The sequence below is a fragment of the Phaethon aethereus genome (genome assembly GCF_964289735.1).
Source record: "Phaethon aethereus genome assembly, chromosome: 17".
Classification (NCBI taxonomy): Eukaryota; Metazoa; Chordata; class Aves; order Phaethontiformes; family Phaethontidae; genus Phaethon; species Phaethon aethereus.
The window spans coordinates 1,957,047-1,982,640 of NC_138593.1; the positions used below are offsets into that span (position 1 = coordinate 1,957,047).

At 40.0% G+C, this 25,594-nt stretch overlaps 1 protein-coding gene across 1 annotated transcript; it reads right to left on the bottom strand.

Annotated features, from left to right (window-relative positions):
* Window positions 1-584: 584 nt before the first annotated feature.
* Window positions 585-25,528, bottom strand: PTPN11 (protein tyrosine phosphatase non-receptor type 11; the record flags this gene model as incomplete). Its single annotated transcript, XM_082007722.1, has 15 exons — window positions 585-654; window positions 882-994; window positions 4,645-4,796; window positions 5,424-5,491; window positions 6,179-6,333; window positions 7,228-7,359; window positions 10,552-10,710; window positions 10,837-10,916; window positions 11,530-11,626; window positions 16,279-16,392; window positions 16,913-17,029; window positions 18,299-18,491; window positions 19,656-19,850; window positions 21,025-21,154; window positions 25,279-25,528. 15 exons carry the CDS (start codon window positions 25,526-25,528, stop codon window positions 585-587), a joined length of 2,025 nt encoding a protein of 674 aa, XP_081863848.1.
* Window positions 25,529-25,594: the final 66 nt, after the last annotated feature.

Genomic DNA, 25,594 nt, shown 5'->3' on the forward strand with positions numbered 1-25,594 from the left:
TCTCTCCCAGCAAAAGCAAGGATTTATTTTTTGCTAGATGACAACAATACTACACCAACTACTCACACCACGCAGGCACAGCAGTAACTCTGCTCATCACATCTTTTATGAGGCTGAGCATGAGCTTAAGCGTTCTTTGAATCTCTTTAGATGCACGCAAATGCTTATTATCATCAACCAGGAGCAAAGGTCACTTTTAAAAGACATGGGAAGTTCAGGCTATAGTTGTTACTCATCTTTTGCTAGCATGCAGAATTTCAGTCTCCTGAATAACGAAGACTTCCAACTTATGCCACTGGTGAGTCAGGGCATGAGAACAAAGGCCCAACTACCAAGCTAATATTCCATGCTGTTTTGAAAGGGTAGACATAGATGCAACTCAATCAAAATTTGCTTCTGGAATTTAAACACCTTAAGGGGGATAGATTACATGCATTTTGGGCATTAGAAAGTCCTTCCTACAGTTCTTCTCATAGTTTGGCTTCACATACATTTTTTCCAATCCCCACAACTCCAGGCTGGATGTGCACATGCACTCCCGAACGTACATACGTGCCTTTGCATGGAAGTCTCTGTACATCTTCTCATCTGAAGCTTTTCTGCTGTTGCATCAGCCCCACATTTTCATATACTCTAGCACTATCTTCTCTCATTCTGAAATTAAACAAGTATTTACAGTTCAAAGAATCTAGTTTGAGAAAAAACACATTTGTACACACAATATAATTTGGTGACAATTTTTTTTGCTCCATTTAGTTTAAGAGCAAAGCACAGGGCAAGAGTCTAGGGCAGATTCTGTGTTAACTCATTCTCGTTCGAGGTCCCTGAAGATTACGTAGTACAGTTAAAAACTTACACACTAACAACAGAAGCGAACTTACTCTGGACATGTTGGGGTTGGTGTACAGGGTGGAAGAGGGCTCTGATCCCCACTTGTCTGGTCCGATAAAGAATATTTAATGTTTGTGTATTCGTGACCTTTTCTCTTACTCTTCTGTGAAGCAAAACACAACAAAAAGCCAAGTTTTGAATTACTAATAGAAAACAGTCATTGAAGTAGTGCGGAAACTACATGTGTAACTAACCATGTACGTTTTTAGATGAAAGGTTTGTCTACGAGCAAATGAGAGCTCAATTCTGCAGATAACACACACAACATGGATAAGACCTAAAGGTTGGCTTTAGCTATTTGTTACAAGACCTGAAAAGCCTCATTTTTCAATATTCCTCTGTCCACCACCGTCTCCAGCAGAATGTACCAACCTTACGAACGAGTGCTCATATGCAATCTTCATCTTACTTGGCAGAAGAAACCACACTTCATTCTTTGATAGCACCAGCTAGTGGGCTTCCCATTGACCTTTTTTCCAGCTTGGAGATGTGGCCAAATGAGTAACAACGTTGTTTGCAAGATCTCTAATAAAATAACATCTTAGCCCATTAGGTTTGATATAAAAAGAACCCAAGCTGTTATTTGTATTCTGCAGCATATGTTACAAGCGGCAGCCAATTGTGCTAGCATTCATCTAAAGATACTGAAGGCTCCAGCAAGCAAAGCTACACTATGAAAGAAAGGGGGTATGGCTGTCTTCATTTTCAAGACAAGCATTCACAACACGTGCATACACTGAAACCTACATATAAATTAAAGCCTCACTTCAAAATTTAACAGGGTACTGGGCTTTTCAGGGCTTGTCTTTTTTTCTGGTTGGTTGGGGTTTTTTTAAATGCTTGAACAAATACTAAATAACTGCCCTGAATCAATCTCGCAACAGAGGTTGTCAGAGCCTCTGGGGAAGATCTGGCTGCTGAGTTTCCATTGGGAACGTTCTGTACAGCAATGTAGGCTGAAGTTTTTCCAAGACGGCCTTCTGAAACTTGCTCAACTCTGTCTGTTATTTTACTGAACTTCTCCCCTCTCAGCCTCCTACTTACTCCTGACAAATCACTTTTAAACAGACCACCAGTCCAGATCAATTGCCTGGAAGGTTAATGCTAAAAAGATTTAAATAAAACACAAAGGTTCAGACTCTGCTGCATTCTGCAGTGTTGTGGGTACACACCCCTCACCTGGCCAGTAACATTCTGAAGCCCAAAACTAGAGCTTGATTTCCACCACCCCCACCCCCAAAGCTGCGTGATGAATGGCAGTTCAAGTTACAGAGGTACTGCACAATAAAAGCAATTTAAAAATAATCAGTCAGATCTTCTATTATTTAAGCTGACTGAAACAAAACAAGCCAAAAAAGGTAGATCTCTGGCTTCTCTTCTTTCCGCTTAATTCACTGTAATTATCCTTTCTATTTCAGAATAATAGAAATGTGGCAAGAACTACGTTTTTCCTAGATATAAGAGAATATACACATTTCCACAGCGAAAAAACAAAACGAAAACAAAACAAAAAACCACAAGCTAAACCAAATTCACTTACTTTTCTCCTACACTTGTAAGAAGACAGGCAATATTTAACACAACACTTAACTCTATGAAACCTTGAGGCTCTCTCAGCATTGCAATACAATGGAATGCTAGCAGAGCATTTTTTCCTGACTACAAACAAAAATCAGGCACGTCTATGTGAACGGATGCAGCTACTCACAGACCCACTTCTTCAGTCCAGCTGGTTCTAAGTCTGCATGACAACGGGCTAGCTAATGTAACTACCTAATTTCTTATCAGTGCTGACTAGTGTTCATCCAGATCGGAAAGCAGACAGGGAGCACGACCTCACATTCTTTCCTACAGAGGTGCCCTAATTGACTTCAACAGTTTTGGTTTGGGGTTTTTTTTTTTCCCCCCAAACTTTCACTGTTTGCAACTGCAATTAAAGCAAGTGTGCAAAAGAAGGTTCCAGAAGTTAAAGTTTCTCAAAACACAGTGTTTCATTCCCAAACTATCTTTCTGGGGTGAAATTCAAGCATTCTGCATAGTATTCTACTACTCAGCCACATGTTTTCCTGCTCTGTCAAAACACGCTTTGGAGCACTCCCAATTCACCATGGTTTTGTCAGAACATTAGCTCCTACAGTCACCGCAAAGCTTTGCTTTTGTCTAAGAAGTTCTATATTGTTTTATTCCTATATAGCTGCCACTAGCCCTAGTTACAGATCAAGACCTCCTGCGGTAAAGCAATGCTCTGTTTCCAGTTTCTTAAACTTTTATACTTGTGCCTTCTGAGCTAGTAATGCAATACAGGATGAAATACAACTGACTGAGCCTCATCACTACAGCAGAAATACACTGCTCCACTCAATACCAAAATACCATTCAAAACCCATTACAACAGTCAAGAGAGAGTTACAGATCTATTTTGTAAATGGCAGCAGCAGCAGGAGACCATATTCAAAAAGCTGAGGATACAAGGCTTGCATAATTACACACAGAGAGATATGAGGCAGCTCTAAGGCGAAGTGAGACAACAAAGCCAGGGGAAAAAAGTACACCTGAGGGATTTCTTGTTTTTCACTTTGTGTCTAATCACCATCAGAGCACACAACAGCTGTCCTGGGGAGAGGAATAAAGTCTCTATCCTCTTAGCTGAACAGCGCATCTACACCACGTAGGCAAATATAAAATAAGCTCTGCCACACTCCAAAGCGGCCAGAAGCCACACAAGAGTGCCAAGCCTGAGCTGGCACACTCCATCTCTAAACATCTCACACCTGGCACTGCGCTAACCACGCAGCTCCCCACACCTGCCTGATCAGTTGTGTGGGTTTATCTTCTGCACAGCAAGCCAGCTGCAGAAGATACTGACATTCTGAAACAAAAAGATAAAAATCCCAGATGACCAGGGGCTAGGGCAAGGAATGAAAGCAACAGTGAGTAGAATGTCAGTTCTTTATTACAAAACTCAGTAACTTCTGTAAAAGGCTGTAGAATTTGAGTGCAGTGAAGTACTTAAACAGGAAGAGTGAGGTGAAGGTCTTGTGATTGTCACCTCATATTCCAAAATTTTTCTCATGTTACCACACCAAATCACTCCTCTAACTTCTTTTTGTTGGACACTGTACTGCAAGATTGCCACACTCATTCTTTAATCTTTAAGTCCAATATATTTACCTCTTACTAATAAACATGTACTTTAATACTCCAAAAGTGGTAGTAGAGTGACAAGCATTTGAATTTGATTATCATACTTTAGAAATACAGTTAACAGATTTTAAACCTCTTTAGAGGTTTTGTAATAATTAACAGAGCCTTATCTTTTATTCTCCTTGCACAGAAAACTAGATAATACTAAGGGAATTTGAGATCTGGGAGGTGCAGGGACTGGGGGACAGGGAGGACGGGATCCCATACATACAAGCATTTTCATGGAAGGTAAACCAGCACTACTTGCAGTCATATGGAGAAGCCTCTCAGAGTACTGATTTTCTTCCTCTGCCAGTGGCCAAACACACTCTTTTTATTTTACAGTTTTCTAATTCTACCTAATAGCTTGAGTAATTCTTAAGCATAATGAATTGAAACATAGGCTAACTTCTCTCAACAGGGTTAACAGGTTACAGACCCAGCCTTTTCACGACGCATCGGTTATACAATCATGCCTCCAAAAGTCACAGGCAGCAAACGAACAACTCTGCTCCCTGTTCAAATGATAACATGTTCCTATGTTACATTTTCTACTTAGGACAACTATACCTGCTCCTCTTCAATTCTGCGCTGTAGCGTTTCAATGTAGTGCTGTACTGCCATGTAAATAAATCTGTACTGTGCTTCTGTCTGAACCATTCCTGACCGTTGTGATCTCACCATCTGAATGGTCTTTGGAACATCAATATCACAGTCCACACCTAGGAAGAATCATCATAATGTTAAGAACAACAAAATAAACTTTGTCTTTGGAGGAGAGACTGGTCTCATCTTCCAGCAGAACACAGCGTAGTTGAATGATCTTGCAATAAAGCAAGACTGCCAACATTTAACACAGAGGATTCGTCCTTGACTACTAATGCAGATCTGCAGAACTGCAGCGTAACATGGAAATCTGTCCTGGGAGAGAAAAATGCGTCACTTCACACTGTTCCAAGAAGACTTTAAATGCAACGTAGCTCAACATACATGCCGAGTTAGTGTTTATGGCAGTTTATACATAAATACAACACCGTTCTCGGAAAACAAGTTACTCAAATTCAGTATGCATGAGTACATTGGCAGCAACACACTCATGAATGACTGGAAAAGAAAAATAGAAAAATAAGTAACACAAATAATAGTAAGAAATCATAATCAGACTCCTGGCTAATCCTCAGCTGAAAGTTTTCATTATGCTGAACTGGAGCAGGGTTTCAGCACTTTGATTCCAGCTAAGTCAAGAGGAATGAGCAAGTCCCTCCTATGCCAAACACACAGGCCTACTTTGCAGCATCACTAGAATCCTCTATTCTATCAACACTCCTGCTGTTTGACTGTGAACGTACCTTTTTCTCTGATTATATCAATAAGAATATCAATCACAATGAAAGTTCCTGTTCGCCCAATCCCAGCACTGTAAAAAGAGAAGAGGCAAAAAAGGTTAATTGTTTTGCCTTTTATGAACAGACACCAAAACACTAGTCCAAGAGTCTAACATTAAAAGACATTAGACTTCCAAATTATAGACAGAGTCAAACCAAGCCACACAGCCAAAAGTTAAACTAGAGACCTAATCAGCTTAGCTTGGAAGAGACAGAAGCCATAACAGCACTTCTGTACCCCAGCATTTATTAGTGTCCTTGAATCAGAAAAAAGCTGCAAGATCAGATCTAACATTTCTTTACCTTATAAAAAGTATATCTCATTTATAAGCCAAGACTGAGGAAAGAGCACTCACAGGAGGTGGGATGGGATACTAGAATTTCCATAATCCTGCACCTGAAACTTATCTAGTCAAGACTGGTACCACCTTCTCAATCAACATCAGAAATTCTTATTCATAAAGACATGCACACTCTGAAAGGCAGGCTGCTTAGAAGGTAACCATTTGACACCTATCTAGAATACATAATTTTGGAAAACAGAAAGCACAAACACCTTGACAGATGAAAGTCTGAGTCGCTCTCACGGAAAGTTGTCTTGTTTTAAAGTTTTCAGTTCCACCCCACCAAAAAAAGAAAAAAAAAAAAAAAAGGGGGATCCAACAGAACTCCACAGGCATAGGGGGTAGTAGCAGGAGAGGCACAGTGTATCGCCATACCTGCAGTGGACCACAACTGGCCCTGCATCAGAAATGCTCTCCTGCTTATGGTGCACCTCCTCCAGAAAGTCTAGTACACCACCAGGGTCACTTGGGACTCCGTGATCAGGCCAAGTTCTGAAGTGATATTGCCAGACTGTTCTCTCTGTGTTCCCCTGGAAGGAAAATGCCAACATGGGAAAACAAAATCCTTCAGACCAAAATCCAGCTAAAAGCATTTATGTGGCAAAGCTGAGTCAGATCAGAAGGTGGCATATCCAACCTGCTGCTCAGTATCCACGGCACCACAACTCTCTTGAAGGAGGGAACAGGCCAGAGTTCTTCCTGGCTGGACAAGTCAATCACACCATCTGCTTCCCCAGTTCCCTCTTTCTCATGCAGTTGTTTCCAAGAACACTTCCACCTTCACCTTTAGAGGCCACGGCAAAGTTCTGTCTGAGAGTGACCAACAGCGAGGGACCTTCATCTATCACACTCATCATTCATACTTAGTGTCACTTACCTTATGCACTTCTTCCCACTCAGTCCCATCCCATGGACATACCAATCTAATACATCCTGCTTATTTGCTTCTTACACAATTCATTTTGCACTCTGATCCAAATTGTTCCTTAACGAGGAAGCACTATTTCCACAATAGTTAATTGTTTCCTTCCTCATCTTTTGTATTCCTTCCCTTAAGTGTTCTCTCTACATACTGGACCCACACACAACCATTTTCTTCCACTGCAATCATCTCCATGAAGGGCAGCAAATGCCTAGATGGACTTAAGTGTGATTACTTAAAAGCATCATCCCTCTTTCCAGATTTCCTCAAAGCTCTGCAGCTGTACATCTTCTGCCAAAGAGTGCTTAGGTATGACAATCTTCAATTATTCCAAGGACAAAGAGAAAGATGTATGGAACTAAACCTAGAGCTTCAAAGAAAGAGGGAGGGCTCAATTTATTAATCCCTTAGTGCTTTTATTGAGTCCAAAGAAAGTCTCTTTCTGCAAATTTTTTGGGGGGGATCTGCAACCTAAATTAAGAAGAGTTACTAACGTACTTACTTGCCCGACTTTAGAAAGCTTAAGCTCTCTTAATGTGTAATCGTGTGCTGCACTCTCCTTAACATTCCTAACACGCATGACACCATACTCCTTCAGGGAATATTCATCAGGCCAGTACTTGACACACTTACTCTGTAAGATTAAAAAAAAAAGGGGTAATCAGTAAGAAGAAAGGCTGGTTTGTAAACTGGTTAACAAACACATTACTGAAGCTTTAATTCTGAACACACAGAGGACAATTACGAGCACCAACTCTACAGCTAGCTGACAAAGTAAAGTACATTTTAGGGGGAAGTTTCTCTTCCCCATAACAAACACCGGATGTTTTCAGACAAATAGGTACAGACAACATCTCCTTTTAGCAGCTTTTGTTGATCATGTTAGTACCTGCTTTGCCTTGACAGTTTCAAAACCCAGAGATTAAACTACTGTTACTTGTATCTCCACCCAACTACAGGGTTCAAAATACTGAGAATTTCCAGTGGAATGCTGTAGCCTTACAGGATATTCTACAATTAAAGCCCAATAGACTGCAAAATAAATACAAGTCAAAGGTATAAGCCATTTTTAGCAGAAATGAAACTGGGATGCTTGCTTATTCATCACTTGGAGCAGAAAGGACTAACATAGCTCTCTCATTCAATCACCAAAGCAACAAAGAATTGCTCCCTGTGGCAAAGGACTGAAAACTACTGTCTGTAGCTTCTGAAATTTAGAGCTTTTGGTGTGTTGCTTCTCTCTTAAGGTTATTTTTGGCCAGGGATAGATTCCATACACTGAAGAATGGATTCACCTACTGCTACTTTGACTCAGTTCCTGTGACAGTTCAGGAAAGAGCGACTCCTGTTAGCCTGTGAATGCAGTACCAGTCCACAGAGTATCAAATGAGAAATTATAGTGGGTATACAGATGCAGCTTCCAGCAACAGCAAACGCAGACTGAACAACAAATACTAGGGAAAAACGTTTCCTATTTGCAGTCACTACTGCGTATTTATGAGAAAACATGGCAACAAGAAAAGTTCCTTCTGCCAACACAAGATACAGTAAGAGATGATTGAACACAAGCTTTCCAGCCTACTCGGGCAACAAGATGCTTTTTTGTTACTTTTGCCCTTCTTTCCCAGCCTTCTCCAAAAGAGTACAAGCTAAAGAAAAGAAGCTGATCTTAGCATATAACTTAGCCAACCTAACTTGCAGTTTCAATACAGAATTCTGAACACAAGAGCAGTTGGTACAGCAAGTCTGACCAGTAATGTGCAATGTTAAAATAAGCTTTAGTCTGATAGAGGGGATGCATGTATTATCAGCTCAATGGACTGCCTCCAAGACACCACTATGTTAATTTGTAAGTATTTGCTGCTTCTACAGTGCACTCTAAACATATTCAGAACTCTATGCAGATCTGAGATGTTTCACAGTTCCTCACTTCCTTAGGCAACATGCTCTTAAAGTCATCTCTGATGCAGAGGTTTCTCTCCTTCCTGCAGATCTGAAAGCATCTTGGCCTGAGATAAAAAAAACTTTTATATCAGGACTGTTACTTGCAATTCTTGGAGAAGTGAAATAGGCATCAAGGTAAAACACACAAAAAAAAAGAATAAAGGAAAAAAAAAAATCAATACATGCAGCACTGATTAAGTAATTGGACAGTAAAGTATTTTATACAGCCAGAGCACAGAAAACAGGCTTAGCAAAATTTGGAAAGAATCATGGAGAAACTGCAGAGAAGCACAGGCCATTCAGTAGGTTATTAAAAAAAAAAAAAAGTATTCAAGTTAACTCTTCCAGAACAACCCCATAATTGGTTTCTCTTCTTCCAAGAGAAAGATCCAAGAGGAAGGTCACTGGAAAGGGGTAGCTTCTCCCTCCTTCAGTTTATTCTCAGGAAGGAAACACAAATCATGCCCCTTTATATGGGTGACAAATGGCCAGAAGTTTACAAAACCTAAAAAATCCACAGGACACAATCTAATGGTTTCTACAAACACCATCAATGGCAGCTTTGATACCTAGATTAGGAAGAGAAGCTCATAAAATCTACTGCTATTTGTCTTCAGTAGACATACATAGAAGGCTCTTTTTCTGTTGCAGTGGTGAGGAACTCCTGCAATTATCAGTCACCCGTAGAAAAATATCAGCCATATTTTCAATTCTTTTTTTCAAAAGTGGCACTCATGTAACAAGATAATAGCTTTCCATTCAGAAACAGATCATCGAATTATTGAAAAAGGTGGACAGTGGTGCACAAAAAAAGCAGAGAAACTTTAAAAAACAACAACAAAAAGAACAGAAACTGTTCACCAAAAAGAAAAAAGATCAGAAGCAACACATTCCAAAGACAAAACTTTACTATACTCAGGAAGCTGTATGTGACTGTTCCCAGAATATCAGTATTCAACCACTTCCTATTCTTTCCTGTCATTAGAACCCTGAAACAAAGTAATAGCCTCAGATTTGCCGGAAGACCTTGAACAATACCAAATCTCTTTACTTTAAAGGTAAAATGGAGGATCTTGGGATACAGCATTGCAGGAAAATTTCCTCTTCCAGAGCATTAAATATTGCCAGAGCAGTTCACAAGGGGCTCACAGATTCCCAAGGCTGAACAGGCAGCTGTCTTCATGTAGAACAGGGCATAAAAAGGCAAAAGAAGTCACTTTTATTCCTAAAGTGCTAAATCCTGCCTGGTTGAGGGATTCATAACCAGGTACAGTTTCTGTTGTAATCACTAGCTCAGCATGTAATAAGAATGTTATCAAATTCAAGCACAGAAAGTAAAGCATCCTAGTAGAGTCTAGTCAATGTGACTTGAACAAGGTGAATCTGGGGCAGTAACTTTCACATTATATCGTAGTTTTTAGGTAAGAAGCAGTACCATTTAAGTTCATTCTTATAGTAATAAAGTCCCACAATTCTACTTTTCTAGTGAAGTCTACACAAGCTTGGTAAGCTAAAATAAATGGCAATACTTTTGTTACAGGAATAGGGAGTTAACCCCTTCAAGTATGCAGAATGCCTGCTTGGCTACATCTCGCATTCCAGTCCCTCATTCATTGAATAATTTTAAAATACATAGATGTACATTCAGTAGCTAAAATTTAATCAGTTGACCCTTAAAAAAGGGAGGCCTGATGATATGAGTGTACCCTCAATTCCCACAGGCAACAATAAAAAAGGACACTCAACACCTTCCAGGTCTCCAAAGACTGTGGTGGCACACCAGATTTCAGCATATAAATCAGTATGACCAAGTCAGTTTAGTCCTTACTTGCATTCAAATGTCATGACCTTTCCTAAGGCCAGTTTGAGAGTCTGTTTTTACCTTTCCTCTTTCAACTTCTTTTGTTGTCATAACAATAACTCGAGAATTCTCCTGGAATACCATCCTCCAAAAATCATTCACTGTGTTCTGTAGGCAACCTTGAGTAGCAATGTAGCTTTTTTTTGGCTTTGAGTTGTTGCACTTGGTTTCAAACTCAGGCTAGAGAAAAAACAATTTAACAAATGGTGACAAATAGTTACAAGACTAACTGGGATTTAGGAGAGTATGTTAAAGAGTAGACATGGGCTGTGCCAACAAGATTCCTGTAGGTAGGAATATACTTACCATAATAATATTAGCATTGATATAGTCTGAAACAGGTTCATTTGGATCACCATCATGTAGAACAACTCTGGTATGATCAACTGGAAGAATATAGATGTATGTTAAGCACTTGCATCCTACAGCTGTGAACACACAGCTATTTTTAAATATCCCACAGACAGGTACATTCCTTACTGCTACCAGCAGCTATTAAGTTATCAAACAGTAAATTAGTGGCTAGAGTAGTCAACCTCTCCTCTTTCGCCATTTCTTAAAACAAGTGGCCAATTCATAACAAGCTAGATCAAAATAAGTGTTCATGACCCCTAGTAACTCATGAGTACATGGACAGTCAAGCACGAAGTCAATGTGAATGGCCACTGGATTTGCACCATGCAGTTTTGTACCACAAATTAATCCTCTTATATTTAAACATTCCGTTTTTCTGAGTAACAGTTTAGGGATGTGACACTCTTAAATGAAAGCTGAAGACAAAAACAATACTTGGGAATAGATCAGTATCTACAAAGTGCAAATGTTTGAACACAGATTGGAAATTGCATGGGCTAATACTGACAACATAAGAGGGGGAATTATCACTTCAAGAGAAGAAAAAGGACAGTGGTGATTAATTAACCCTGTATTTACGAGCTAAGAAAATAAAGCATAGAAAAGTAGCAGGCTTACATGATAATGAAAGAAATCAATACTTACAGGGTAAAATGTTTTTGTATCTATTTTTGTTTTTGTTTTCTTGACGCTGACCTTCTTTACGACTATAGAGAAGTTTGCATTCTTGCTGCTGTAAAGTCTAAATGAAAACAGCACAAAAGTAACTGGTTTTAATAAAAGCAGTATGGACTGTCTCACTATCGTTGGCAATGATCCTTTCTCACAAAAATGGTACTTGATTAGAGAGTCAGTTCTGATTACCTGACTGCCAGACAGTCATAGAGAGAGAAAGAAAGAGAGAAATATACTGGATTTCTCCATTCAGACTTAGTACAACATTGCTTCCAACGTATATAAGAAACACAGAAGCATGAGTGTAAAGGCAAGCTATTTTCCACCTGATAAACACCAAAGAATTCAAAGTTTCTTTAAACAACAAACTATAACCAGCAATTCCTCATGAAACTGTTCTGACCAGGCAGATGCAAGCTGGTCCCTTAAAGCTTTTAGCTGCAAAGCACTGTGCAAGGGAAATATAACTGGTTACAAAGGACCACACCAAAATTTTGTCTGTGGAAATCTGGCCGTCTTAAAAGGCATGCTAAATAAACCAAACACCACAAGCAGCATTCTACAGAGCAGGTCTAAACAAACATATTTATCACTAGGCCTTTCTCACCAAGCATGAAAGTTAAGAGTACTACCACATTTCTCCTTTTTGCCAAATCAGGCAGTAAAGAAGTTAAATTTCCACTGAACTGGCATTAGCTTTAGTACCAATAAAGATTAGTAACTAATGCATTCAAAGCATTGCCAACCTGCAAAGGAGTAAGGCACTTTGTGATCCAGTGCTTCTCTACCCAAGCTGTACTGGATTCTTCTAGGCCTTACCAGCCTTCTTCTGCTCCTTCAGCTACAGTGAGCCTGTAGTAACGCTGCTGGGAAGCCCCCAAAACAAGTCCCTGAGATCACAAAGGCTGTGTTACAGCAACATCTCAAGAGCGGATCCTCACAAGCTGCAGCCAGACCAACTCTAGACAGCCAAAGTGGAGGAAGAAGCATACAGAAAACCCAAAGCACGTCAACACAAGCAGCCATATTTAATATCAAGCACAGTGAAAAGCCTTTCAGCAGTTAGACACGGATATCTTCCTAATATTCTGCTTCTATTTCCCCAAAACAAAAGTCCACATAGGAATGCTACAGTATTTTCAAAGCTATGGATGAGACAGGTAAAATGTCAACATACAACCCACCATCATAGCCACGTACCACTTTTTAAGCACTCTAATTATTCTCTCCTACCAACACAAGGCCATTTCACTACATCAGTACAAAATTTTGCACAGACTTTCTCATATTACCCTGTTGGGGGAGGAGGGGGGCGGCATTAAGTAACTATAAACAGGGTTACCCATAAATCATCCTAGTGCAGAAACAATAAATCTGCATGGGGATTTCTCCTGTCGGCAAGGAGCTAATTTCTCAGTGCCCGGTTCACAATTAATATGACAGGGACAAGAGCAATTCCATACCTCACAGCTGCTCAGTAGAAAACCTCTCTACTTGCAATGAAGCTCGAGGGACCAGAATATTAACGTCTTTTTTCTTTTAGTCAGGCCAATACTACTTTTGGGATTAAAACTTGGAACACTCAGGCTTTGGAAGCTGCTCCGCTTGTTATTACCACCCTTAATACTCTTGCAGAGATTGCTTTTATTATAAAGCTTGGGCATGTCAAGCACATTTGCTCACTTCTATTTCAGTCTCTGTTACTGCCTCACCTAGTGACCTTGGACAATTAGGCTTATCCTAAAGACAGGGAAACCAAAGAACAAAAGCAATACAGGTGAGCTGTGAAGTTTCATGCTTATGAAGCAAACACAGAAAGCATATCCCCACAGAGCATTGCTTGCTACTGCTAGCGATGGGTGAAACAGCACTTTGCAGTAAGCTCACCTCTTGCCACACTGTAGGAGTCTTTCAAGTGCCTTTATCACAGAGCACTTTTATAGAATATTAACACTTTTAAGTCTAAGCCAAGTGAAATGCCAAGCAAAAGAACTGAAAGCTAAACTTTGATAGCAGGTCAAAAAATGGAAACGATTAAGTGTGTGGAAACCATAGATTCAAACACATCTTCACTTCATACAGTTAATTATTATTGCTTTAAGCATCCCTGAGGAGAGATCCATGAGCAGCAGCAACTTCTAGTAAGCCCGTTAAGAGATGTACACAATGCAACAATAAATCTCAAACATAGTCCTCAATTTCACTACAGCATACAAGCATTAAGCTCACCAAAGAGCCATTTTTAGAAGCAAAAACATTACAAGGACTGTCAACATGTCTGTCCAGTGGTTCGCAGGACAAGAGGTACAGCCGTCATAAATATGCCTGAAGACAAGTAATTTATAACTACCATCTGGACTGCCAAATCATAAACAGCACAGGCAGAGCGCCATGGACAACCTGGAGTTTGCCCCGCTGCCTCCTGCCACCAAGGTTGACAGCTATAGCTTACCTGAGGTGAATGAAAAAGCATGACACTAAAACTGCTATGAGACTGCTTCATTTCCAAAAACACAGGGGAGTAAAAAATAAGGTTTAGTGCTGACCTCACTAGCAGCAGTGAAGGGGAAAGACAAGTAGAATGTCTCACAGGTAAAATCTTTTGTTTCTTACATTTACTTTTTCTGTAAGACTTCCAGCTTGCTAGCAAATACTCTTCTTCAGGAGTCACAAGACAGGAAAACACCTTGCTTCTAAGGACCAACTGATAAATCCATTACAAAACTAATTTATTTCACAAAGACCAGAGGTCAGAAAAGAAGTCATAAGTTTCAGGTAACAGTGCAGCTATATGTTGACAAATCAACAATCCATTCCTAAACACACCGCACAAGAATGCTTCCCTCAAGAAAAAGAAGGGAAAGCCAACAGACACCCTTTGCTTGGCTAACTTGCAAATGTACGTTGAGGCCAAACCACCCAGTGATCACAGGCACAATCGACATGACTATATCATGATATGATAAGGCACACCACTAATCAGTCTTTGGAAAAAGTTAATTCCCATATGCAAGATTTAGGCTTTAGAGCAGGTGTGGCTAATCTTCCCAACCCTTCAGGCCCCATATCAAAGTTTACACATTGAACTCTGCAAGAGAAGCAATTCCAAGGTTGAGGCCAGTTTACCTTCAGGCAAGGTTATGATGAGAACTGCTCCCCAGAGGATCCACCATTCTACTGTTCAGGTAGAACAGAGCCCCAGCAGGTAGAACAGGTCCTCAGCAATGGCCAAAATAGCCTCTGCTGGCTTGCTTACCCCTCCAGCTGGGATTCTGACCATTCAGCAGTCCTCGGTCAAGGAGGATAAGAATGCTTTTCATGCCTTTTTTTTTTTTTTCTTCCTCCTGACAACAATCTCAGACCAGACTGGACAGTATATTCAGCTAATGAGTATGTCTGATCAAAAAAAGAGTTTCTTCAGGAATGGTTGCTTTGCAAATCCATCAGTATTCAAGAAGTTTCTCAAAATAGCATTACATAGCCCAAACCAGCCTCTGTCAAAGATCAGGACTTCCCAGTTTCCTGTTGCCATCTGCTGGTGGAGTTCCAGATTCTGCTGTGGTTTTCTTACGTGTGTGTGGTACAAACCAGTCCATTATATTTAAGACACTTCTAAAGCTCTTAGCGATGACCACCACGTTAAGCGACTCCAGTTGTCAGAGAAGGGTTAGGAGCCAGACTAGACTCAAGTAGTTTGGAATGTGTTAGTCAACACTCATACTTAATTTGCTCTACTTGAGAAATTAAGAGTTTCAGCTGTATTTTATTTCAAACATAAGCAGCTCCCTGAAATCATTAGGACTTCAAAGAAGGGGAGAGCTGGGCCAGCACAGCTATGTTAAACACACACGAGGTGCGTGGATAAGACAGAAGGAAAGGCAATGCTACTTTCTGGGAGGGAAATGGAATTTTGGCTGCAGGCAGAAATTAAACACCCGAACAAAACAAAAATAAATCTCCAGGAGTCCAAGGAATACATATAATCAGTGTTGCTTCACCTCAGAGCTTGCTACCACTACTGCTTCACTATAGTTTTAAGACCAAAAAAATTGCTATCGAAAAGCCACAAACTCAAGGGCAAGAGCATATACTGGCTGAGAAATCACACTGAAGTTTCCTTAAAGCAATGGTACCCAACTTCCCAAATACAGCAGAGTGCAAACCCGAACATCCTCTGCACTGAGACACGCAACAGAAAGCACAAGGCAATTCCCTTCATATGCACAACACATCTGGCATATTCCAACTGCATCAGATACCGCTACTGTACTGATACTCAGGTCACCAAGAGTAAAGTAGGCTAGGAATTAGTCTTTTTCATCCAGAAACGTTAATCCAGCCTACAGACCTCTTCCTGTCCACATGAAGAAAAAGAAAACAGGAAGGAACCTGATTAATTGTCCTGGTGCATAAGACTCCCTCATGATGGGGAGGATATTCAGGAGGCATTGTGCTAGGTACTGGATGAATAGCATCAAAGACAATAATTAGCTCTCAGAGTCAGGAAAAAAGGCAAATATTTAAATCATTTTACTAGCAGACACAAGAGTGGAACCGGTACAATTTTAACACATGCTGTACCTCACACAGAAGACAGGAACAAGAACAGGGATCTTAAGAAACAGAGGAGATGAGAAAATGTCAGGAAGGCAGTAACAAACCTAACTTTTTAGTAATGTAGAGATTTAATACCATAACACTTGGAACGTAATGAAGTACCTCAAATTCCTCCCAGAAGCCCTGCTTGACTTTATCGGTAGTCTCTGCTAGTTTGCTTAGCTCTCGCACTCTGCTTTCAATCTCTGCAGCATTAATACGGGTAGTATTCAGAGGCTAAGAAAGATACAAATATTAAACAAAGGTATAACAAATGACAACTGTGAAGACAGTTAAAACACAAATACCCTACACGAAGTATATTTTATATAGGCAATACTAGGATCCAGGCATCTACTTGGACTTCAAAACTTTACAATTCATACAATGAAGGGCAGTGAGAGTAGAGAGTAAGGGGGCAGGGAACAATTGCTTTTAGATAAAGTCTCACAGTTGTTCTTCAATACATTAAGTTGTCCCATTTCTGAACTAGTCCTGCAATCCCTATATGGACCACGATGAAATCAAGAGAAGTTCTGCATGCAGAGACACAAGAGTCTATCCTCCACAGGCACATAAAAAATTGTTCCCATTTAAATGACTGACTTTGTCATCCAGTTTCATGAAGTCTAATTCTTTATTTTTGCATTAGGAAAGAAAAAAAAAATTACGTCTCACAGAACACAGAGAAAAACCTGCACTTAACAATATCTGCTGAAGGTAACAAAGCTTAGTGGTGTCTTCTCCATTCACTCACCTGCTTGAGTTGCAATACTGTGCCCAAAGTTTCTACCATAGGGTTCTTCTTATAATGTTCCACTAGATCTGTCAGAGAGTCAAATTTCTCCCCTCCACCAACATCGTATTTTAGATCCTTGAGAGAGAGATGCTCATCAAAATAAATGCACTTCATACGATGAAGTCTACACTAATATCACCTTTAGGCTAAGCAACGTGTGAGAAATTCTCTTTAAAACCTTATGTAGAAGAATCTAATAAAACCCTTCTGCTAAGGGATGGTAGAACCTTAATAAAAAGGCACATACACACACACTATGGAGGACATTATCCTTTTGTCATCTAATCGAAAATCATTTTATCTGCCTTTTCAGGAAAGCTGATTCCTTCTGAACTGAGTTCTGTCAGCTCAAGCAGGCTACCAGAGCTACATGACTAGGATCCAGGAGGCAGCTTTGGAAATCAATTCAGATTCCTAAAAGAGTATCATTGGGTCCTATCAGGATAGGGCTGGTATTGACTGGCACCAGCCCTATTTTAAGGGAGCAACGCAAAGTTATTTTCCTCAATGTCATAAATGCTACTAATAGTTAACGGCATGTCAAAGGGGTTTTCTTGAAAAAAAATTCTGGTAGTTCAGCTTTTGCTTTTACAGTCTCGGTAGGCCATTTCTATCTCCAAACTGTTTCTGTTACTGCATTTGAGTTGTTTTTAAACAATTAAGTTGTCGCACTGTCTTTTAGGATAACAGCAAAAGATATCTTTTAGGATAACAGAAAAAGAAAGTTACAAAATCTGTGATTTTTTTTTTAAATAGCAACCCATGGGTTATGACAATATCAAAAGATATAATTTAATAATACTTCAGTGAGGAACTACCCCCTATTAAATTCAAGCTTTAGATTTAAAAGTGTTCTTTGGATTCAATACTCCAAAAGTTTCACAGAATGTGGGCCATCTATCGGGTGCAACTTTATAAACTGACAGAAGAAACATATACACTCAGATGGATCTCTATTTGTGCAATTACTCATACTTTCATATAATTTATCCAGGAGACTGCAACTCGCTTAAGAAGATTCATGAACATGAAAGGCTCCATCAGCAGAGGATTTGAGAACAGACTTCTTATGCCATGAAAAGCAAACCTTTTAGAAGGTACTTGACAGCATAATATAGTATGACATGATTCAGTCAGGCAAGCAGTCAAAAAAACCACTAATAGAATTTTGATGCTATCAAATTAGTCAATTTGACTGAACAGATGATAAATAGCACACACAGTACCACAGGGAAAGAGCAAATGTATTCAGTTCTGTATCAGAGTGTGAGACGGCCCTCCTGTTAGAATAAACCCGCTGCCCATGGAAGTAGCCCTGTTAAGGAAACTCATGCTTCATCATACCTGGCAGTGAATCATCACATGTGTCACTTTAGATTTCCCATCATTACTCTCTCCTTTATCATCTCCTGTCCGGACAGAAAGAACAAAGTCCCCAGGGTGGCTTTGGCTCTCACGCACAAGAAAGCTTCCATGTTTTCCTTTTTCTGTTAATAGTTTTTCAGCTTCTCTTCCAGAGAGATGCCCATGAAACCACCTTTAAATAAAGTAAGATATAGACAGGTACCCTACTTGTCATTCCAGACATGACTGAATCCACTTGTTCTAAATATTTATAAAAAGGTAAAACACTTATATACACTGAACAACAACTTCCAGGTCCACAGAAAGCCTCACAATTTATAAAAATAAAAACCAAAATAAGCCTTGGAAGTGTACTTGTACATACACATGAGTGATTACAGAAACACTTCAAAGCAAGCACTTCTATGAGCACTGAAATTTGCATTTCACACAAGCCTCAAATGAAGCTTTGATTTGGATCCTTTATGACAGTCTAAATGGATTCCCTGGTGTCCAATAAACGCGAGCTTACACTGCAATCTTTTCCTCAGTCAAGGCATTTATTCTTTTATTTCCTTCATGAGGATGCACTTTCCTGATAAACCTGTGGGAACTTGGCATCTTTGAGACCTTACCCTTCCGTCACATTAGGAACTGGACAGGATAATCACATTAATCTCATTTCTTCAAAAAACATGGCCAAAAAGGCAATAATCCTTCCCACCACTGGTAAATACAAGCCACTCTGAGGAGCGAGAGAACTTGTTTTAATATTTTTCCTGCTTATTCACTTCTAAGAATAAATTGATATCTACTGGCCATAGAGGTTTATTTCTAACATGCGCATACTTCCTCAGTATATGTCAAGCCTAAAGTCTCAGATCCTCCTTATTAGCCGTGCTCCTAAAAGCAGGAGTTTGAGCAGTTTGTGGATTTGTATGTCATTCACTTTCTTACACATATGCCCACTGCTGGAAAAATCATATAAAGTTATGCCCAGAAATATCCCTGGGAATTCCTTGCATTAATAACCGCTTCAGGAAGCCTTAAGAGAACTTCTAGAATAAAACATTCTCCCCATAAAAATAAAGGGAACTATGCCCTCTTTTTTAGTCTTGTATCACACCAGGAAGAATGCCGAGGAAAACAAGTTCTGGGACTTAGACTGGTTTACGTTTAATCATGTTTATTAGTCTACTTTGCAAGTAACCTCACTGAAATCAGTGGGACCACTTTTAGTATAAGATAGTGGCTACTCTTTCATCAAACAGAAGCTGCTTGTAGTGTTAATAGGGATAAAACACACACTTCTTAAGAAGTGCATGGACACTGAGGTTTTCACCCCTATTTCTCTGACCTTTCAGATGTAGGATCAGCACAGTTCAGGGGATATTTCAACTCTATAACATCTCCATTCTTTTCCTTGAGTTGTCCATGATGTTCCATATAATACTGGACTAACTCAGCCAATGTAGCAAACTTCTCTCCTCCATAGAGGTCATAGTAGTCTCCTGTGTTCTGGATCTTGATGTGGGTGACAGCTCCAGTTCGTCTAATATTTGAAACAAAGGGGGAAAACCACACAAGTCAGCTGATTACTAATCAATCATTTTTATACTTAGTGTTCTGTTGTCCGAGTTAGACAAATCCATACTTACATTTGCATCACTTTCCAACTGAAATATTGCAGAATAGCTAAGCTAGTGCACCTCTGAAGTGTGCTTCAGCCACATTTCAGTGGCCTGCAAGAAGGGGAAGTGGCTGTCCAACAGTCAGGAAGAATAGGGAAAAAAACCCTTAATTCTGTAACAAAGGGATCCCTTGAAGCCAGTGTAAGCTCTGCAGCCTCACGATCTCGAATAGAAATCCCTCAGACCCCCAAGAATTGCACAAGTAAAAGGTGTGAAGGGGTGAGAGAAGAATTCAGCATTCTCAGGACACCCGTCAAAGCTTCTTTGCTCCTTTCCCTAGAATTTCACACTAACTGCTAAGATCTCTCCTTCAGTAAACAGTTGCCTTTGCCTGATGCAAGTCATTTGCTCCCACAGCCTCTAATATTAACGAAGAACAGCTCTCTGAAAGAGTCCCCTTCTGTTCAAGAAGGCCTGTTATCTCAAAGGCATCCAAGCAGCATTATCCTTATCACCAATCCCACTTTTCCCTTTTCCTTTATCTACTTCCTCTTGCTGTCCTTTCCCCATCCCTACCACTATAGACACGGTGTCAGGGGACAAGTGTTACAAAAGGCCTGTTTTGGAAGCAGTTGCCCTTAAAAACTTGCTGACTTTTCCTGTAAGAAGTGAGTCTGCATAGCATTTCCTTGCATGTGCTTAATCAGTAATTCATATCATCTCTGCTACTTTCAGATGGCTATCAAATAGATTTTTAAAGGGCTGAAAGTAATGCTGTTATGAGTTTACTTCTGCTTACCCTTAACTTTTTCTGTCTCTCTGCAGAATCAGAATTCACCACCCTCCAACCTATAGTTTCCCCCAAGCTGGGTAAAAGTATTTGAGAATTTTTTCACAGAAAACAAGAGAAAAAAGGGGGAAAAAAAAAAAAAAAAGGAGAAAAGTGAGCAGACCAAGAAGTAATCCACGCATTCTTTCATCTCTTACAAGTACTTCATTTACAACTCCTTCCCCATAGAAGACCACCAAATGAAGACCTTTACCAATCTGGGGAGAAAGACAAAAAAAAAAAAAACCAAACACATTTAAACTTACCTAACAGAGAGCGTAAAGTCTCCTGGGTTACTTTTGCTGGGCCGTGCCAAAAAACTGCCATCCACGCCTCTTGTTAGCAGTAGGTTTTCTGCCTCCACCCCAGTAATATTTGGATGAAACCATCTACAAGAGGTTAAAAATAAAGAGTGTTAATAAATAAATAGAAGAGCTTCCCGTTTGCAGAGTTAACTTACATGACAAGACTGAACAGAAAAATTCAACAGCTTCAAAACCAGCAAGTACTGAATTTTTTTCCTAAATAAATAAGAATATATACCTTAGCAGAAAGTATAAATCGTCCATTTCATATTACATTGCCATTTTACATACTGGTAAAGAGATACTTTGTAAGTGAAAGAGCTATATCTATACATATTTAGACTGCTTGGATTAAAATGATACCAAAGAAAAGGATACAATATAAACAGAGTCCACAAGTCATGCACTTTCCTTTCTCCTGGAAAAGAGGACACACAAAGAAACTGAAAGACAATCAGGAAAAATACTTAAGCCAAAACATCCAAAGTGACACTTGACAACATTTTAAACATTAAGAATTTAACAAAACCTCATGCTGTAGGGCACAGGCTGACCACCAGCTGATAGGTGTCAGGAAGGAACTTCACTTCTGGACAACTGATTCAGTTGCCCAGTTTTCTTCCACCTTCCTCAAGTGAACGCGGTGCTGACCGCTGCCAGACAAAACAGCACCGCTCTGCCTTCTAACTACAATTTTTCTGGTCCGACTACACCCCGCTTAAATACAAATACTGAGGAATCTCATATTGATACTTACCACCCACAAACAGCCTTCTGAATGACTAATATAGTGCCCTGCCAAAGGAGAGCTGTATATGGTCTATATCTCAGCAGCTCAGTGTCCCCACCTATGGCATTAACTTTTGAGAGGCTTATTCTTAGCCATTCAGTTAACACATCTGTGTTTTCTCTTATCTATAACTGAGGATTTTTATTGCACTCTTGCAGTACTAAACTATAACTGTGTGGTCTGGATGAAAGGAGTTTTTAATGAGGCATGATTTTAGAAGACAAACTTCAAAAAAAAAAAAAAAAGAAAACCACACAAACCAAACCACCACACAGCCCAGGGACAGATATGTGAACACAGCAACTAAGAACTGTTTTAGTGGCTTTGTCAGACTTGTATTTGGCAATTAAAAGACTGCCTTTATTTTTCCAGAGTTGCCTTAAATCAGACACTATGCAGCGCACAAGTGAAAATGCACATCCGTGTCTGCAGAAAGAACACGGGCTGCTCCTCTTTATACTCGAGGTTCTTGGTTTCTCCAAAGTAAAGCAAAATGTTAAGGCAAAAGACTCAGCAACCAGTTTCATTACAGATAGAAGAATGCTAGATCTAAAAAAAAATTGCATAGCATTTCTGATCACTCCTCATACAGCCAGCATTTCAGGCTGAATTGCTAAAACAGCAAAATATGCGAGTGCATGGCTAAATTTAGGGTTATTACTTCAATTGTTTCAGCAATTCTGTCTGTACTGAAAAGTTGACAAGTCCTCATCCAGACTACTCTCTTCAGGCATGGATTCTCATGGAAACATTCTGAAGAGTTTTAGAGAGTCTAGAATATCCAAACCCCTAGCAAGTCATTCAAATGGGAGTTAGGATTACTTATGTACCAATTCCATTTCAGAAGTAAATGATTCTTCTTGTTAATCTTGCTTTTTTTCTAGTTAAGGATATTCTGCTTGCATCAAGAAAATCTAGTGAATACTACCATATCTTTAACTGAAGAAGAACAACAAAAATATCAAACCCATGCAGCATGGGTCATGAAAAAAAATATTTAAAAAATACTTCCAAGTTACTAGAGCAAATATGAATGAATTAATAAATAATGCTACATTTACCTAATGACTACTCAAAGGCCAAGAATAGGTCTGGTTTTATGCAGTCTCACAAAAGAAACTGCACAAGCATTGGTACCTTGGGATGAACTGAACACTAAATATTTCAGAATATGACAGGTTGGTTTGCAGAAGCTGATAATACATGTATTTACCACACTTCCACCTCCAAAATTTTACTTCCATTAGGAGAAAATTAAAAACAAACAAACAGAGTGCAGCAACATTTTGAACAGTTTATAAGCTTTTTAAATGCACATAGGATTCAAGAGACACCGTTGCAAGTTTTTGGGTTTATATCCAAAAATGTATAAACACACAAAGGAGAAATTATTGGAATCAGCCCTACAGATTTATTACATAGTGACATCCCATAAACTTTAATTAATATAATATCTTCTGTATCTTACCCTAAACCCTAACGCGTCTGGAAGTAACTGTACACTAGTTGTTAAAAAGATGTAAAATAACAGAAACATAATAATTTAATGAACAGAAGGGACTACAAATAACTTGTGCTTAAAAGAGAGGTTAAAAAGTTGACAGATTGTCTAAAAAGAAAAATCTCACCCCCACACATACATACACTCCTAGTGAAGATGGCAAAAAGTAAGTAAGTGCAGCAAAAGAAAAGCTGCATCTGGAAGACCGATGGAGTTTATTGCACTTTATGTAACTTTTGTTCTAATGGTAACTTGTACTCCTGCTCTCTCATCTTTGTATTTTTGGCTTTGAGTAGGAAGCTGCATTTGTCAGCCACTCCAAATAGAAAAATGGGGGTGTTAGTGATCTCTGTTCAATGGTTCCGGACCGGTGATCAAGATCGCTGCATTTGAAGTACTGCCATCACACGTGTGCTTTTGAACCTCAGTGGCTACATCCCTTCCAAAACTGGAGGAGAGAGCAGAGGGGACTGCAGCCACAGATACCAGTAACATAAGCCCTATACAGGACTTTCTCTCACACTTCCTTTTATAGGGATGGAATGCATTTTAGAGTTTTTTCTGCTTTCCTTCTGCAACCTCTATTATGAGCAGGTGCAGCGGCTATCCCAAGCAAAGGACATCACAGCCGATAAATACAATCAAGAAAGTAACACACGCACACATAAACCCACACTGTAATTAAACTAGCTGTCTTCACTATGCATGGAATACTCCTTACAGCAATTCTGATTTGGGGGGTTCAGCAGCATACCATTCCAAGTCCCTTATTAGTTTACAGCAAGATGAAAACGTTGGCAGAAAAGTAACCAGTGAAATAGCAGGGTCTAATTTACAAAACTAAGGGGATATCAGCTAAGCAGGAAACTTTTTGTTGAAAACTAACGCATGGTAGGAAATATAGCCCTGCTACAATTCTCTTTTTTTTTTTTTTTTAGCACAGTCTGTGAAAGATCAGCGTTTTATAAGTCATACATTGCCAGCGTATTTCCCTCTTACCAAACTGAAGAGAGAAAAGCAAAAAATCAATACATTTTTCCATGCTGTGATTGGGCTTTTCTAATCACCTTTTCAAGAGCAGGAGAGATTAAATCAGTTCTCTGTCTCAGCTGTCACAAACATAGCATTCAGGGAGGCTAGTAGTTTAATTACTCCTATTTATAGGCTCATCAGTTTATATTTCTCACCTCTTTTCAGTCTCCCTCACAAGTTACAATATAAACTTCTAAGCAGAAAAAGATGATAACTCCCGACAACAAGGAAGTTTGCAAGTGTTTCGAAAACATAACTTGTATATTTGTCCTGATGTGTGAGCAGGGACATTCAGAAAACTCAACATACACTAGAGATCCTTCACACACTTCAGAAGATCCCAAATCCAAATTCAACTATAAATGGCCACGGACTGAAAACCAACCTATCTAATTTCACCATATTAAGCAGAATAAGAAAGAGGACAACCCAATGTTGAAGAAAGTATATTTTAATACATATTGAGATGTATCAAATTGCAGAATAGATACGTTAGATAAGAATATAAACGTATTTTTCCTTTTTATGACAGTGATTCCTCTTAAGTCTAACATTTACCTTAACCTCTCAGACTGCTAAAATAAAACATCAAAACAGATTAAGGACAGTGAGAAGCTATGACAAAGAAAACAGATTCAACCGCTTATCCTCCTGATTTTGTAACACCACAAGGTTTTGAAATTAGACCGAATGCTGCTAATAAACTGAGCGCCCCAATCAGGTCAGCTTACGAACGCTCATTTTAACCTTGGCTCAGGTTTTAGTTCCAGTAATGTCGCCAGTGCTGCAGTACTGAGAGCAACACGACCCTCCCTGGCCTCGGATTCTGGACCGAGAACGAGTGGGTTGCCACACGAATAAAATTAATCTCTCGGCTCCGGTTCAAACACACCTGCAGGCGCAGAGAGACTCGCTTGAAGCCCCGCCACGAAGTCAACGTTACTGTGGCAGCCTTGGCCTCCGTACGGGGGTCGGCGGAGCCCGAGGCCAGCCGGCCCCCTCGCTCCCCCGGGCCCGCAGCCACACCGGGGAGGGCGTCCCTCCGCCGCGCCGGCTGGGGTGAGGGTCCGCTCGTCTCGAGCCAGGCGCCAACTCCAGCCGAGGCGGCGGCCGCAGCCCCACAGCGGCGGGAGCGGGGACATCCCGCTCCAGGAACGGGCGGGGAGAGGGGCAGGGACGCGGCTGCAGCGGTGGGGCGGTCGCTGGCC